The 14,353-nt window shown below is 42.5% G+C and overlaps 1 protein-coding gene across 1 annotated transcript; it reads right to left on the minus strand.

The window, feature by feature from the left end:
• Nucleotides 1–146: 146 nt before the first annotated feature.
• Nucleotides 147–14,342, minus strand: LOC119928861 (olfactory receptor 493-like). Its single transcript, XM_038747369.1, has 5 exons — nucleotides 14,226–14,342; nucleotides 3,270–3,412; nucleotides 737–1,060; nucleotides 569–629; nucleotides 147–443 (listed from the first exon to the last, which is right to left on the minus strand). Exons 1-5 carry the CDS (start codon nucleotides 14,340–14,342, stop codon nucleotides 147–149), a joined length of 942 nt encoding a protein of 313 aa, XP_038603297.1.
• Between the last annotated feature and the right edge of the window lie 11 nt (nucleotides 14,343–14,353).

Below are 14,353 nucleotides of genomic sequence, written 5' to 3' on the forward strand. Positions count from 1 at the left end.
ACAGTTTAACAACTGCTGTTGAATATAAATATCTCAGTATCTGATTCAAAGATGCAATGCACAATTTACAGAACTACCTTGATAAGAACATGCATCTTGACAAAAATTCATCATTTTACATGAGAAATGCATTATATCCTCCAAGACTATGCTTTTCCATGTGTTATTTTCCACGGGGCATCTTTCACATCTTTGTTTCTCAAGCTGCAGATCAGAGGATTGAGCATTGGTATCACAAGAGTATAAAACACAGAAACCACTTCGTCATTCTCTGGCACGTTATGTGAACTGGGCTGAATGTATACGAAGATGGCGGTACCATATAATAGGCCAACCACCATTATGTGGGAGACACAGGTGCAGAAGGCCTTGCGTCTCCCTGCTGCAGAGCAGATGACACTGCAATTTCCAGAGAGGTGACAGTTCCACTGAAAAACCCCAGGCTGAAAAGCAAGACCTCATTGGGGAAGGTGTTACTGCACGATCATTTTAATACTGGGGGGAGATCACAGAAGAAATGATTGATGATATTTGACTTGCAAAATGGCAGACGGAATATCAGCAGCACCTGAATGAGTCCCTGGAGCAAACCAATGAGATATGAACCAAGTATGAGCTGAGTGCAAACTCTAGGGGACATAACAACCACATAGAGTAGAGGGTTGCAGATTGTCATGAAGCAATCTTATGTCATGCCCGCCAGGAGGTAACCCTCTGTGGTTATACAGGCCAGTACATCTGGATGGCACATTCTATCAAGGAAATAGTTCTCACCTCCAGAAAGAAGTCTGCAAGCATCTTGGGAGCAGTGGCTGAAGAATATGAAAGATCCAAGGCAGACAAGTTGCCAAGAAAGAAGTACACTGGAGTGTGAAGTAGAGAATCGATTGTGATTAGCACTGTCAATCCCAAATTTCCCAAAAGGCTGATCAGATAGATTGCCAGAATCACCAAAAAGAGAAGGAGCTGGAATTCTGAGAGATAAGTGAGTCCCGTAAGAATGAATTCAGTGACTACAGTGATATTGCCCTGGTCCATCACGCTAATATGTGTGGTTAATCTGAAGGTAAATTGAAAAAAAGTAGCATTAGAGAGAATGATGACAAAATCACATTTGATTCCATTAGTTCAGACCCAAGCATGATTCCTTTGGTTCCAGAGAGAGGGCTGCTTTCATGCTTTCTGTCGTCCTCACAGGACTCACCTGGCTTTCAGGCCTAATTCTATATCTAAGTATGAAAGCCACCTGAGTTCAGATCCCGAGTCTCTGCTTCTGGTGTTTCCTCAGTTTTAGTGCAAAGCTTTGCACAGAGTAGGTGCTCAGTGACTTGACATTAACCACTCAGTCACTGTGCAATAAATGAATCCAACCACTCGGGGGCCACCTTGCCTACCACTTAATATATCCCTCTGCACGCAGTAAGAGCGCAACAAATACCAATTACTGACATTTTCTAGTACTGCATAACTACTAAACGGCCCCTAGTAAACTCAGTGTGTGAATGCACCTTTCATAGTAATAATTATAATAATGATGGCATTTATTAAGCACTTACTATGTGCTACTGTTCAAAGCGCTGGGGAGGATAGAAGATGATCAGGTTGTCCCACGGGGGGCTCACAGTCTTAATCCCCATTTTACAGATGAGGTAACTGAGGGCCAGAGAAGTTAAGTGACTTGCCCAAAGTCACACAGTTGAAACTTGACAGAGCTGAGATTTGAACCCATGACCTCTGACTCCAAAGCCTGTGCTCTTTCCTCTGAGCCATGCTGCTTCTCTGTACCTCACACACTACCAGGAATGACTAGGTAAGAGGAGATTTTTACTTGCTGTAATGCTCTTCCCTCTGTGATAACATGATGTTGACTCTTGCATTTCAAAATATAAATTATAGGCTCTTATTGTTCAAGAGGATTTGGTCCTAGAGTCCACTTTTTAACTGAAATTTCCCAAACTGTTTTTGTTATTGCATGTGAATTGGGTTGGGGTTATTGTAAATATAACAAAATCATATATATATATATTTGTTAAAGTAAGCAAAAAAATAGTATTTGTTAAGTGCTTACTATTTGCCAGACACTGTACTAAGCACTGAGGTAGATACAAGCTAATCAGGTTGGACTCTGTCCACAGCCCACATGGGGCTATCATTCTTAGTCCCCATTTTAAAGATGGGGTGACTGAGGTACAAAGAAATTAAATGACTTGCCGAGGTCATACAGCAAACAGGTGGAGCTGGGATTAGAACCTAGTTCCTTCTGACTCCCAGGCCAGTACTCTATCCACTAGACCACATTGCCTTTCGAAGGTGATGTCTCTTTCAGTATGTTGCATTTTAAGCAGTGTCCAAATCAAATTTAAGTCCAATAAATTTGAGATTAAAAATTCTAAAGAGCCTGATCTTTTTGGAAACACTACTTTTCCACCTGATTTTTTTTTGTAATTGATCTTATGGGGCCATTTGCATGAATTTCCTTGCCTAAACATGTTTTCAAAAAAATCTGTCTGCAAACCCTTTGTATCATACAAAACTCTAGCAGCTTAGGTGGGGCACATGTTCCCTATTTTACTATTTCTCCAATGTCTGGAGAGAAGGAACCAGAAAATCAAACAAAAGCTGCCATTCCTCTTGAAGCCTATCCCGACCTCTAGAACTTTTCATGGTCATTTGAAAGGAAGGGAATGTTCTACCAGGTTTCAAGCTTCATTCTGTGTTGCTCTCTGGGGATTTATTTCTTGGAAACAACAGGTGAGATGCTTACTGGGTTCTGTGCATCATCAAATTGAATTCAAAGGGACTGTTATCTCAGGTCGTAGGATATCAGAAACAGGGAGCACAAAATGAACCGCAAAAGATGAAGGACTGATGGATACACTGAAATTTGGAAAGACTGAAATGAAAGAGAATCATATTCTATAAAAAAAAAAACTCTCCAAAGGCAAAAAGGCAAACCTCTTAAAATAATTCAAGTACCATAAATCGTTCTACATTGAGATAGAGAAGTGTAGGAGGACAATAACTCCAGAGGATGGCTTTGAATATAGCATTGCAAACACTTCATTTACATTAAAATGCTAAGGAAGTAACTTCATAGATTATGTTACCCCATCTGTCCCACAAAAGTAACTGATTGTAGTGTGCATTAAACAAGTCCTCAGTTTTATCAGCTCCACCCATGTAAATGATTAAACCTCTTACCTTCAATAGCCTCATCTTGGAACTCAAAGACAGGTAAATATATAGAAAGAATACACAAATATTCTTACATATGCATATAATAGCAGAATTCATATCCTGTGATCTCTTCAAATGTAACCAAGACTTTCCTTGTAGAGGGAATATCCTCTACTTTTTCTAAAGACTTCTTCAAATACTTCATCACATTCCCAACATCTTTTTCACTACTTAGCTGCCAGTTCCAAACAAGTCCTGGAACTCAGGAAAATGTAGTGGAACCAAGATCTGGACTGCTGAATAGAAACATTTTCTTACAGATTTCACAATACTTCTTCTGTGCAGGTGGGACACTGTATATGTTTAGCTAAAGGACCCCTGGGATCTGATTACCCAGAGGTGACAACCCTACAGAGCTCTTGTCGAGTAGAAAACTAAGAAATTATAAAATATCACTGGGGCAGGTTGTTGATAATAATATCTCCATATTTTGTGCTTACTCAACTCCAGCTGCTTCGAGAAGCAGCGTGACCTAGTGGATAGAACTCAGATTTGGAGTCAGAAATTCCAGGATCCTAATCCTGACTCCACCACTTGTCTGCTGTGTGACCTTGGGAAAGTCACTTCAGTTCTATGCGCTTCAGTTACCTTGTCTGTAAAATGGGGGTTAATACTGTCAATCCCATGTGGGACACAAACTGTGTCCAAACTGAATAGATTGTTCTTCCTCACTGCTTAGTATAGTCCCTGGCATAGAATTAGCACTAAACAAATACCATAAAAGAAATAAAAAAGAAACTCTAAGTCCATGAATCAGTTTCAATTTATATAATATGGTGAAGAATCTTCAACGAAGTGTATTTAAACCATGTATGCCGTAGAGGGAAAGACTCTGAGACAAATAACCAAGGATCATTGATCATGAGTATCACATAGAAACTATTTTGTAATTATTTAATGATGAAAGATTAAGAAGAAAATTATTGCACATAGAGATAGTGTAAGTAGATGTATGCCCGAAGAAGAGTTGGAACAAGAAGGAGAGAAGAAATGTTTTCAAGAAACAATGAGGCTGTTTATTTCTTTAATATTTGCATGTCAGATCCAATCCTTCTTAATGGTATTTTTGGAGCCCTCATTGTGTGCAGAGCAGTGTACTAAGCCCTTGGGAAAGTACAGTTTTCCAGACTCAGTGGAAACAATTCCTGCTCCAAAGTTTATGAAATCTCTTGCCCCTTCCGTCCTCCCTTCCTTAACTTCCACCTTCAACCGCTCACTCTCCACTGGTTCCTTCCCTTCTGCCTGCAAACATTCCCACGTCTTCCCCATCCTAAAAAATGTTCTCTTTACCCCACCTATCCTTCTAGTTATCGCCTCATCTCCCTCCTACTGTTCCTTTCCAAACTCCTTGAACGAGTTGTCTGCACCCTCTGCTTCCAATTCCTCAATGCCAAATCTCTCCTCGACACCCTCCAATCTGGCTTCCGTCCCCTACATTCCACCAAAACTACCCTCTCAAATGACCTGCTGCTTGCCAAATCCAACGGCTCACACACTACCCTAATACTCCTCGACCTCTCAGCTGCCATCGACACTGTGGACCACCCCCTTCTTCTCAACACGCTATCCAACCTTGGGTTCACAGACTCCGTCCTCTCATGGTTCCCCTCTTATCTCTCTGTCCGTTCATTCTCAGTCTCCTTTGCAGACTCCTCCTTCCCCTCCCATCCCCTTACTGTAGGGGTTCCTCAAAGGTCAGTTCTTGGTCCCCTTCTCTTCTCTAGCTACACTCACTCCCTTGGTGAACTCATTTGCTCCCACGGCTTCAACTATCATCTCTATGCTGATGACACCCAAATCTACATCTCTGCCCCTGGTCTCTCTCCCTTCCTTCAGGCTCGTATCTCCTCCTGCCTTCAAGACATCTCCATCTGGATGTCTGCCCGCCATCTAAAACTCAAGATATCCAAGACTGAACTCATCCATTCATTCAATCGTATTTATTGAGAGCGTATTGTGTGCAGAGCACAGTACTAAGCGCTTGGGAAGTACAAGTTGGCAACATATAGAGATGGTCCCTAACCAACAGCGGGCTCACAGTCTCAAAGGGGGAGACAGACAACAAAACAAAACATATCAATAAAATACAATAAATAGAATAAATATGTACAAATAAAATAAATAAATAGAGTAATAAATACATGCAAACATATGTTCATATATACAGGTGCTGGGGGGAGGGGAAGGAGGTAAGGCGGGGGGATGGGGAGGGGAGGAGGGGGAGCGGAAGGAGGAGGCTCAGTCTGGGAAGGCCTCCTGCAGGAGGTGAGCTCTCAGTAGGGCTTTGAAGGGAGGAAGAGAGCTAGCTCAGTGGATTTGTGGAGGGAGGGCATTCCAGGCCAGGGGGATGACGTGGGCCGGGGGTCGACGGAGGGACAGACAAGAATGAGGCACAGGGAGGAGATTAGTGGTAGAGTAGCAGAGGGTGCGGGCTGGGCTGTAGAAGGAGAAAAGGGAGGTGAGGTAGGAGTGGGCGAGGTGATGGAGAGCCTTGAAGCCGAGGGTGAGGAGTTTTTGCCTGATGCGTAGGTTGATTGGGAGCCACTGGAGATTTTCTAACTCCTTATCTTCCCTCCCAAACCCTGCCCTCTCCCTGACTTTCCCATCACTGTTGAGTTTTTGCCTGATGCGTAGGTTGATTGGTAGCCACTGGAGATTTTTGAACTCCTTATCTTCCCTCCCAAACCCTGCCTTCTCCCTGATTTTCCCATCACTGTTGAAGGCACTACCAACCTTTCCGTCTCACAAGCCCGCAAATTTGGTGATATCCTCGACTCTGCTCTCTCATTCACCCCTCACATCCAATCCGTCACAAAAACCTGCCGGTCTCACCTCCACAACATCGCCAAGATCTGCCCTTTCCTCTCCATCCAAACTGCTACTGTGCTGGTTCAATCTCTTATCCTATTCTGACTGGATTACTGCATCAGCCTCCTCTCCGATCTCTCATCCTCCTGTCTCTCCACACTTCAGTCTATTCTTCACCCTGCTGCCCGGATCATTTCTGTGCAGAAACGCTCTGTGCATGTTACTCCCCTCCTCAAAAATCTCCAGTGGCTACCAGTCAACCTACGCATCAAGCAAAAACTCCTCACTCTCGGCTTCAAGGCTCTCCATCACCTCGCCCCCTCCTACCTCACCTCCCTTCTCTCCTTCTACAGCCCAGCCCGCACCCTCGGCTCGTCTGCCACTAACCTCCTCACTGTGCCTCGTTCTCACCTGTTCCGCCGTCGACCCCCGGTCCACGTCCTCCCCCTGGCCTGGAATGTCCTCCCTCCCCACATCTGACAAGCTAGCTCTCTTCGTCCCTTCAAAGTCCTACTGAGAGCTCACCTCTTCCAAGAGGCCTTCCCAGACTGAGCCCTCTTTTTCCTCTCCCACTCCTCATCCCCCCCGCCCTACCTGCTTCCCATCTCTACAGCACCTGCATATATGTTTGTACAGATTTACTACTCTATTTTACTTGTTCATATTTACTATTCTATTATTTTGTCAGTGATGTGCATCTAACTTTACTTCTATTTATTCTGATGACTTGACACCTGAACACATATTTTGTTTTATTGTCTGCCTCCCCCTTTTAGACTGTGAGCCCATTGTTGGGTAGAGACCGTCTCTATATTTTGCCAACTTGTACTTCCCAAGCATTTAGTATAGTGCTCCGCACACAGTAAACGCTCAATAAATACGATTGAATTAATGAATGAAAGCTTACAGTATATAGGGGGAGCTAGACATTAATTAATTAATTAATTCAATTGTATTTATTGAGCACTTACTGTGTGCAAAGCACTATATTAAGCACTTGGGAAGTCCAAGTCGGCAGCATATTGAGAAGGCCCCTACCCAACAATGGGCTCACAGTCTAGAAGGGGAGACAGACAACAAAACAAAACATGTAGACAGGTGTGAAAATCATCAGAACAAAGAGGATTAAAGCTATATGCACATCATTAACAAAATTAATAAAATGAATAGTAGTAATGATAATAATAATAATAATAATAATGACATTTATTAAGCTCTTACTATGAGCCAGGCACTTTACTAAGAGCTGGGGTGGGTATAAGCAAATCAGGTTGGACACAGTCTCTGTCCCACGTGGAGCTCACAATCTCAATCCCATTTTACAGATGAGGAAACCAAGGACCAGAGAAGTGAAGTGATGTGTCCGAGATCACACAGCAGACAGTGGCAGAGCCGGGATTAGAACTCATGACCTTCTGACTCCTAGGTCCAGGCTTTATTCACTACGCCATGCTGCTTCTGGCAGATTAGGGGTAGGGATAGTATCAGCATTAGGGATAGGGGAAAGAGTTGAGAAGAAGAATATTTACATAAATACTGTGTGTTTACACAGCCAAGTACACACTAGATGCAGAGAGGAGGGAGGATAGGGAAACAGTGTGGCTTAGTGGAACGAGCACGGGCTTGGGAATCATAAGACACGGGTTCGAATCCCACCTCTGCCACTCTTCTGCTGTGTGACCTTGGGCAAGACACTTAACTTCTCTCTGCCTGAGTTATCTCGCCTGTAAAATGGGGATTAAGCTCCCTTTAAAATGTTCACTTCAACATCAGTTTACATTCTACATTTATCGCAGAGCAGGTGACAGAAAATGGCACATTTATGACTATTTCGTTCTTAAAAGGTTGACAAATGTGCTGGAGCTGTTCTCATATGTGGCATTTTTATACTTTTTATTGTCATCCCCGCTAGGAAATTTGGAATGATGAGATTAACAATAATGATAATAATGATGGTATTTGTTAAGCGCTTACTATGGGCAAAGCACTGTTCTAAGTGCTTGGGGCATACAGGTGATTAGGTTGTCCCATGTGGGGCTCGCGGTCTTAATCCCCATTTTACAGGTGAGGTAATGGAAGCTCAGAGAAGTTAAGTGACTTGCTCAAGGTCACACAGCAGACATGTGGTGGAGCCAGGATTTGAACCCATGACCTCTGACTCCCAAGCCTGTGCTCTTTCCATAGAGCCACGCTTCTTCTCTAATCTGAAATGACTCTCATTTAACAAATTCCATGTATTTCTTTCTCTTATCACTACTGCTTCTCAATTATCACTCTGACAATCCCGGCAAATATAACATTCAGAAAGACCTAATTCTAGAGCATGGGCCTGGGAGTCAGAAGGACTTGGGTCCTAATCCTGGACTTGTCGATTACTTGCTGTGTGGCTTTGGGCAAGTAACTTAACTTCTCTGTCCCTAAAGTTCCTCAACTATAAAATAGAGCTACCTGTTCTCCCTTGTACCAAGACTGTGAGTCTCATGTGGGACAGGGACTGTGTGTGACCTAATTCATTTGTACCTACCCTACCAGTTAGAACAGTGTTTGACAAATAGAAAGCGACTAACAAATACCATTAAAAGAAAAAAAAAGATAATCAGGTTGGACCCGACCCATGTCCCACAAGGGGCTCACAGTCTTAATTTCAACTTAACAGGCGAGGGACCTGAGGTGCTGAGATGTAAAGTAACTAGCCCAAGGTCAAACAGCAAACAAGTTGCTGAGTCAGGATTATAACCCAGCTCCTTTGACGTCCAGGCCTGTGCCACTAGGCCATTAGGCCATGCCACTTTGTAAAGTTTTCAAAGAAGGTTTTTAATGCCCTGAATCCTTCTCTCTCCTCACATGCCAGTCTGGCCTAATGGAAATAGCACAGGCCTGGTGGTCAGAGGACCTGCGTTCTAATCCTGGCTCTGCCGATTGCCTGCTGGATTACCATGGGTAAATCATTAACTTCTTTGTAAACTTCTGCAAACCTCTCTCTTTTCTCATCTATAAAATGGAGACGCAAATGCCTATTTCTAGACTGTGAGCCCATTTGTGGGTAGGGACCATTTCTACATGTTGCCGACTTGTACTTCCCAAGCGTTTAGCACAGTGCTCTGCCCACAGTAAGCACTAAATAAATACGATTGAATGAATGAATGAATGAATGAATATTTGTTCTGACGATTTTGTCACCTGTCTACATGTTTTGTTTTGTTGTCTGTCTCCCTCTTCTAGACTGTGAGCCCATTGCTGTCTAGGTAGGGACTGTCTCTATATGTTGCTGACTTGTACTTCCCAAGCGCTTAGTACAGTGCTCTGCACACAGTAAGTGCTCAATAAATACAATTGAGTGAATATTTTCTCTCCTACTTAGATTGTGAACTCAATGAAGGATAAGTACTATGTTCAACCTGATTGCCTTGTATCTACCCCAACGCTTATTTCAATGCTTGGCACAGAGTAAGCACTTAAAAGATAGAACAATAATAATTATTACATTTTAGGAAGATCCTGTTCTACCTAGCTTCTGTTGCAGCAGAGTTGGGACATATTCTGGGCAGAGGTAGGGGAGATAGGGCCTCTATACTCCACTTTGGAAGGCAGTGTTCCTGAGTAGAGTATAGAAAGAGGGAAAGAAAGGTACAAGGACTCAAAAGTCAAAATGATATCTCTTTTCCTTGAATCCTCCAGGTAAATGTAATTCCTAATTTAATATGGGAACTTTGAATTACATTGTAAGAGGGTTCATATCATATCCTAAAATGTGGAGTGGAACATTTAATATCATTTTTATTCAGCATTACTGTCTTCTGTGAGGGTTCTCAAGTAGGCCAGCAAATATTCAGCATATTATGTTTGTGCCTATATTAACAATAAAGTTTGGGCCTGGGAGTCAGAAGGTCATAGGTTCTAATCCCAGCTCCACCACATGTCTACTGTGTGACCTTGGGCAAATCACTTTACTTCTCTGTGCCTCAGTTACCTCACCTGTAAAATGGGAATTGAGACCATGAGCCCCACATGGGATAGGGACAGTCTCCAACCCAATTTGCTTGTATCCACCCCAACTCTTAGTACAGTGCTTGGCACATAGTAAGCATTTATCTAATACCACAACTATTATATGTTCAATTGCTTCAGGCCTCACTGAATGTTGCCAGATAAATAGTAAAATGTCCAAGAGTAATGGTGTATGCTGAATTCAACCTACTGTACTAAGGGTTTGGATAGGCAAAAGGGCAAAACCCTGTTTCCTTCTCACAAGGAGCTTACACTCTGGTGGGAGAGACAAGCACAGATACATCCGTGAGTCATAGAACCAGAATAAATAGAACTGAATTTTTAATGGAACACATACATTCACAAATCTGGGAGAGGGAAAGAGGCTGAGAGAATCATGTCTTCTCATTTAAAGATGACATCCGGTTAACCAAATGGGTATTGTTTACAAGGCTGATGTATGAATGAAAATCCATTCCATATTGTGTGTACAAGTCTGTTCTTTCACAGTATTGATGTGCTCACTTGTAACGCTTCTTGGTCTGATATTCCCAAAGTTTCTCCTCAGGATGAGCAAACTCTTCTGAATGCCCTAGCCCAGACTGTACTGTGTATACAGCCCTCACTGTTCTATGAATGACCTGAATTCTCTGTCCACTGCAGTCACCTTAAATACACAACATTCAATTCAGTCTTGTAAACAGCTTTCAAGAATCTGCTGGTGACAGAAAGATTCCTTAATTCCCTTCACACTGACGTCAGTTTGGCATCCAAGATAGTTCACACTCAGAGGCATGGCTCCATCTGCATTCAATCATATTTATTGAACACTTCCTCTGTGCAGAGCACTGTACTAAGCACATGGGAGAATATAATACAAAAATAAACAGTCACATTCCCTGCCCCCAAGGAGCTTAGAGTCTAGAGTAAGCTTAGATTTGGAGAGATCGGTGGGTTGCCATGTTTTAATACTTTTTCATTCAAATATCAGCCCTGTATGTTCCAGACCCAGCAGACACTGACAGGCTTTCTTAGTGCTAAATCATGATTTTTAAAAATGGCTCTTGTAGTCTTCTTTAGATGGTCAAACACTGTACTGGGCCTGGCACATAGTAAGTGCTTAACAAATACCATAATTATTATAATAAGGTTGGATGTAGTCCTTGTCCCACACGGAACTCACAGTCTAAGTGGGAGGGAGGGGAATTTAATCCCCATTTTACAGATTAGGTAACTGAGGCACAAAATAGTTAAGTGACTTGCCCATGTCACACAACAGGCAGGCGGTGGGGTCAAGTTAGATCAACACTCTTTTTTGATCCACTGATGAGGATCAGCAAATTATTAAATTCTAAGATTTTGTCAGCTAGTGGGGCTGAGTACAGTGATCTGCACACAGCCAGTGCTTATAATAATTACTGCTACTAGTGGGGTGGGACTAGAAGGAGGTATTTTTAATGTATTTGTTAAACACTTCCTATATGTCACACATTGTTCTAAACACTGGGGTAGGTACAAGTTAATTAGGTTGGACATGGCCCCTGTCCTGCATGGGGCTCACAGTTTAAGTAGTAGGTAGAACAGGAATTTAAACCCCATTTTAAAGTTGAGGAAACTGAGGAACAGAGAGGTTAATGACATGACCAAGGTCACACTGAAAGCAATTGACAGAGCCAGGATTAGAACCCAGGTCCTCTGACTCCCAGGTCTGGGCTCTTTCCATGAAGCAACACTGCTTGGTGGGTGTTGGCTTCAGTGGGGAACTTTTGTCATTCATTCATTCATTGGTATTTATTGAGCACTTACTGTGTGCAGAGCACTGTACTAAGCGCTTGGGAAGTACAAGTCGGCAACATATAGAGATGGTCCCTACCCAGCAACAGGCTCACAGTCTAGAAGGGGGAAACAGACAACAAAACAAAACATGTAGACAGGTGTCAAAACCATCAGAATAAATAGAATAATAGCTATATGCACATCGTTAATAAAATAGTGTAGTAAATATATACAATTAAAACAGAGTAATAAATATGTACAAATATATACAAATATATACAAGTGCTATGGGGAGGGGAAGGAGGTAGGGCAGAGGGAGGGGGGTCGATGGGAAGAGAAGGGTTACCCATGGCCCATGGGTACACGGTGGACCAGCTGCAAAAGAAGTAAAAAAGGAACTCTTTGAAGAGTGAACAGCAGTCAAACAACTCACAGAGTACACCAGCTGCAGAATAAGCAAAAAGTGGTACTATTGAAGGAGCAGCAGAAAGACAATAAACAGCCGGGGGTGATTTGAAAATCATTACTCAGAACTGTACTGAGAAGCTGTCTAGCCTAATGGATAGAACACGGCCCTGGGAGTCAGGACCTGGGTTCCAATCCTGGCTCCACTCCTTGTCCCCTGTGTGACCTGTTTCCTCAGGCATTCTACTAAAGCAATCAGAATGTCCCATCTCAGAATTCCCCTAATCACAATAGTCTGTCGGGGGGCCTCTGGTCTGGTGGGATTCACTGGGGCTGGAGGTGACTGTTAGGGCAGATGGACCAGAACAATCAATCAATTAATCGGTCAATCATATTTACTGGTGTTTAGTGTACTGAGAGCACTGTTTTAAGTGCTTGGAAGTGTACAATGTAGCAGAGTAGGTAGACAAATTATCCACCCACAACAAGCTTACAGTCTAGAAGGGATAGACTAAACTCACTCTGGGCAGGCAATTTGCTTATTGTTGTAATGTACGCTCCCAAGCATTTAGTACAGTGCTCTTCACACAGCACTCAATAAATAAGATTGAATAACTGTCTAGAACAGTCCTCTAAGCTTGACCTGAATTTCAAAGCAGGTCAAAGAAATGTCCAGCAGCCTTTCTGAAACTTCTGGTTGGCCACCAGGTCTTTTAATACTAATACTATTACTGCTACAACTAATAATAATAATAACAATAATAATGATACTTCTAAGTACATACTATGTGCCAAGCACTGTTCTAAGCACTGGGGTAAGTACAAGTTAATGAGATTGGACATAGTCCCTGTCCCATATGGGGCTCACAGTCCTAATCCCAATTCATAAATGAGGCAACTGAGGCATAGAGAAGTTCATTGATTTGTCCAAGGTCACACAGCAGACAAGTGCCGGAGTAGGAAATAGAACCCAGATCCCCCTGACTTGCAAGTCTGTGTTCTATCTACTAGGCCATGCTGTCTTTCAAAAGGTCTTTTGGCTTCTGGAATGCAGGATCTGCCTACCACATCATGGCCAGAGTCTGCAGCTGGTGGGAAGGAGACCAGCAGTACATCCCTTTGGGGAAGGCAACGCTGTGACCAACGTTGTTGGAGAGTAATAAAGTCTCAATTCTGCTTCAAAATAGCCAATTATTTTTTCCCTTGAATAATATAGTCAACAGTCCTTTACTCAAGAAATTGTCATGAAATAATATTAAAGAGATAATTATTATTATTATTATGATATTTGCTAAGTACTTACTATGTGCCAGGCACTGTACTAAGCACTGGGGTGGATATAAGCAAATCAGATTGGACACAGTCCCTTGTCCCGTTTGGGGCCCACAAACTCAATCCCCATTTTGCGCATGATTTGACTGAGGCAGAGAGAAGTGCCTTTTGAGTTCCAGGCTTATACTCTATCCACAACACCATGTTGCTTCTCTTTTGAACTGCAAACAATTTGTAACCATCTGAATCGTTTAACTTCTGAATCTTTAATCCCCCCTGAATTTTCTGATGCCTTCTCTCCCTTTATCCCTCTAGACTGTAAGCTCTTTGTGGGAACAGAATGCGTCCACCAACTCCATTGTATTGTACTGTTCCAAACACTTAATACTATGTTCTGCACATAGTAAGTGCTGAATAAATGCCACGGATTGTTTACTCAGAACATTAATCCCATGATTTAGCATTTTAAAACATCATTCATATTCTGAGCACAGGTTTTAATATCAATCAGTGTTTTTATTGAGTGTTTATTTTGTGCAGAGCACAATATTAAATACTTGACAATGTACAATGCCGCAGAGTTGGTAGATGTGCTCCTTGCCTACAAGTATAAAGCCATCTGGAATTTAGTCCACTGAAGAAGTTGAGAGCTGTCACTTCTTCCAGGAATTAAGCTATGTTTCCCTACATCCTAATAGGGAAAGAAGACACAGAACCCTTCTGGGTCCCTGTGACTTTACCTGTTGAAGTGGTCTCTGGGTTGAGGCGTGAAATTTAGTTGCTATTAAGAAAAACTGAAATTCTTTGTTGCCTAAACCTACAGACCATATCTTACATCTTCCTTTTAACTTCCCCATTGCCTAGAACA

This window comes from Tachyglossus aculeatus, chromosome 5 (genome assembly GCF_015852505.1).
Source record: "Tachyglossus aculeatus isolate mTacAcu1 chromosome 5, mTacAcu1.pri, whole genome shotgun sequence".
In the NCBI taxonomy this organism is placed as follows: Eukaryota; Metazoa; Chordata; class Mammalia; order Monotremata; family Tachyglossidae; genus Tachyglossus; species Tachyglossus aculeatus.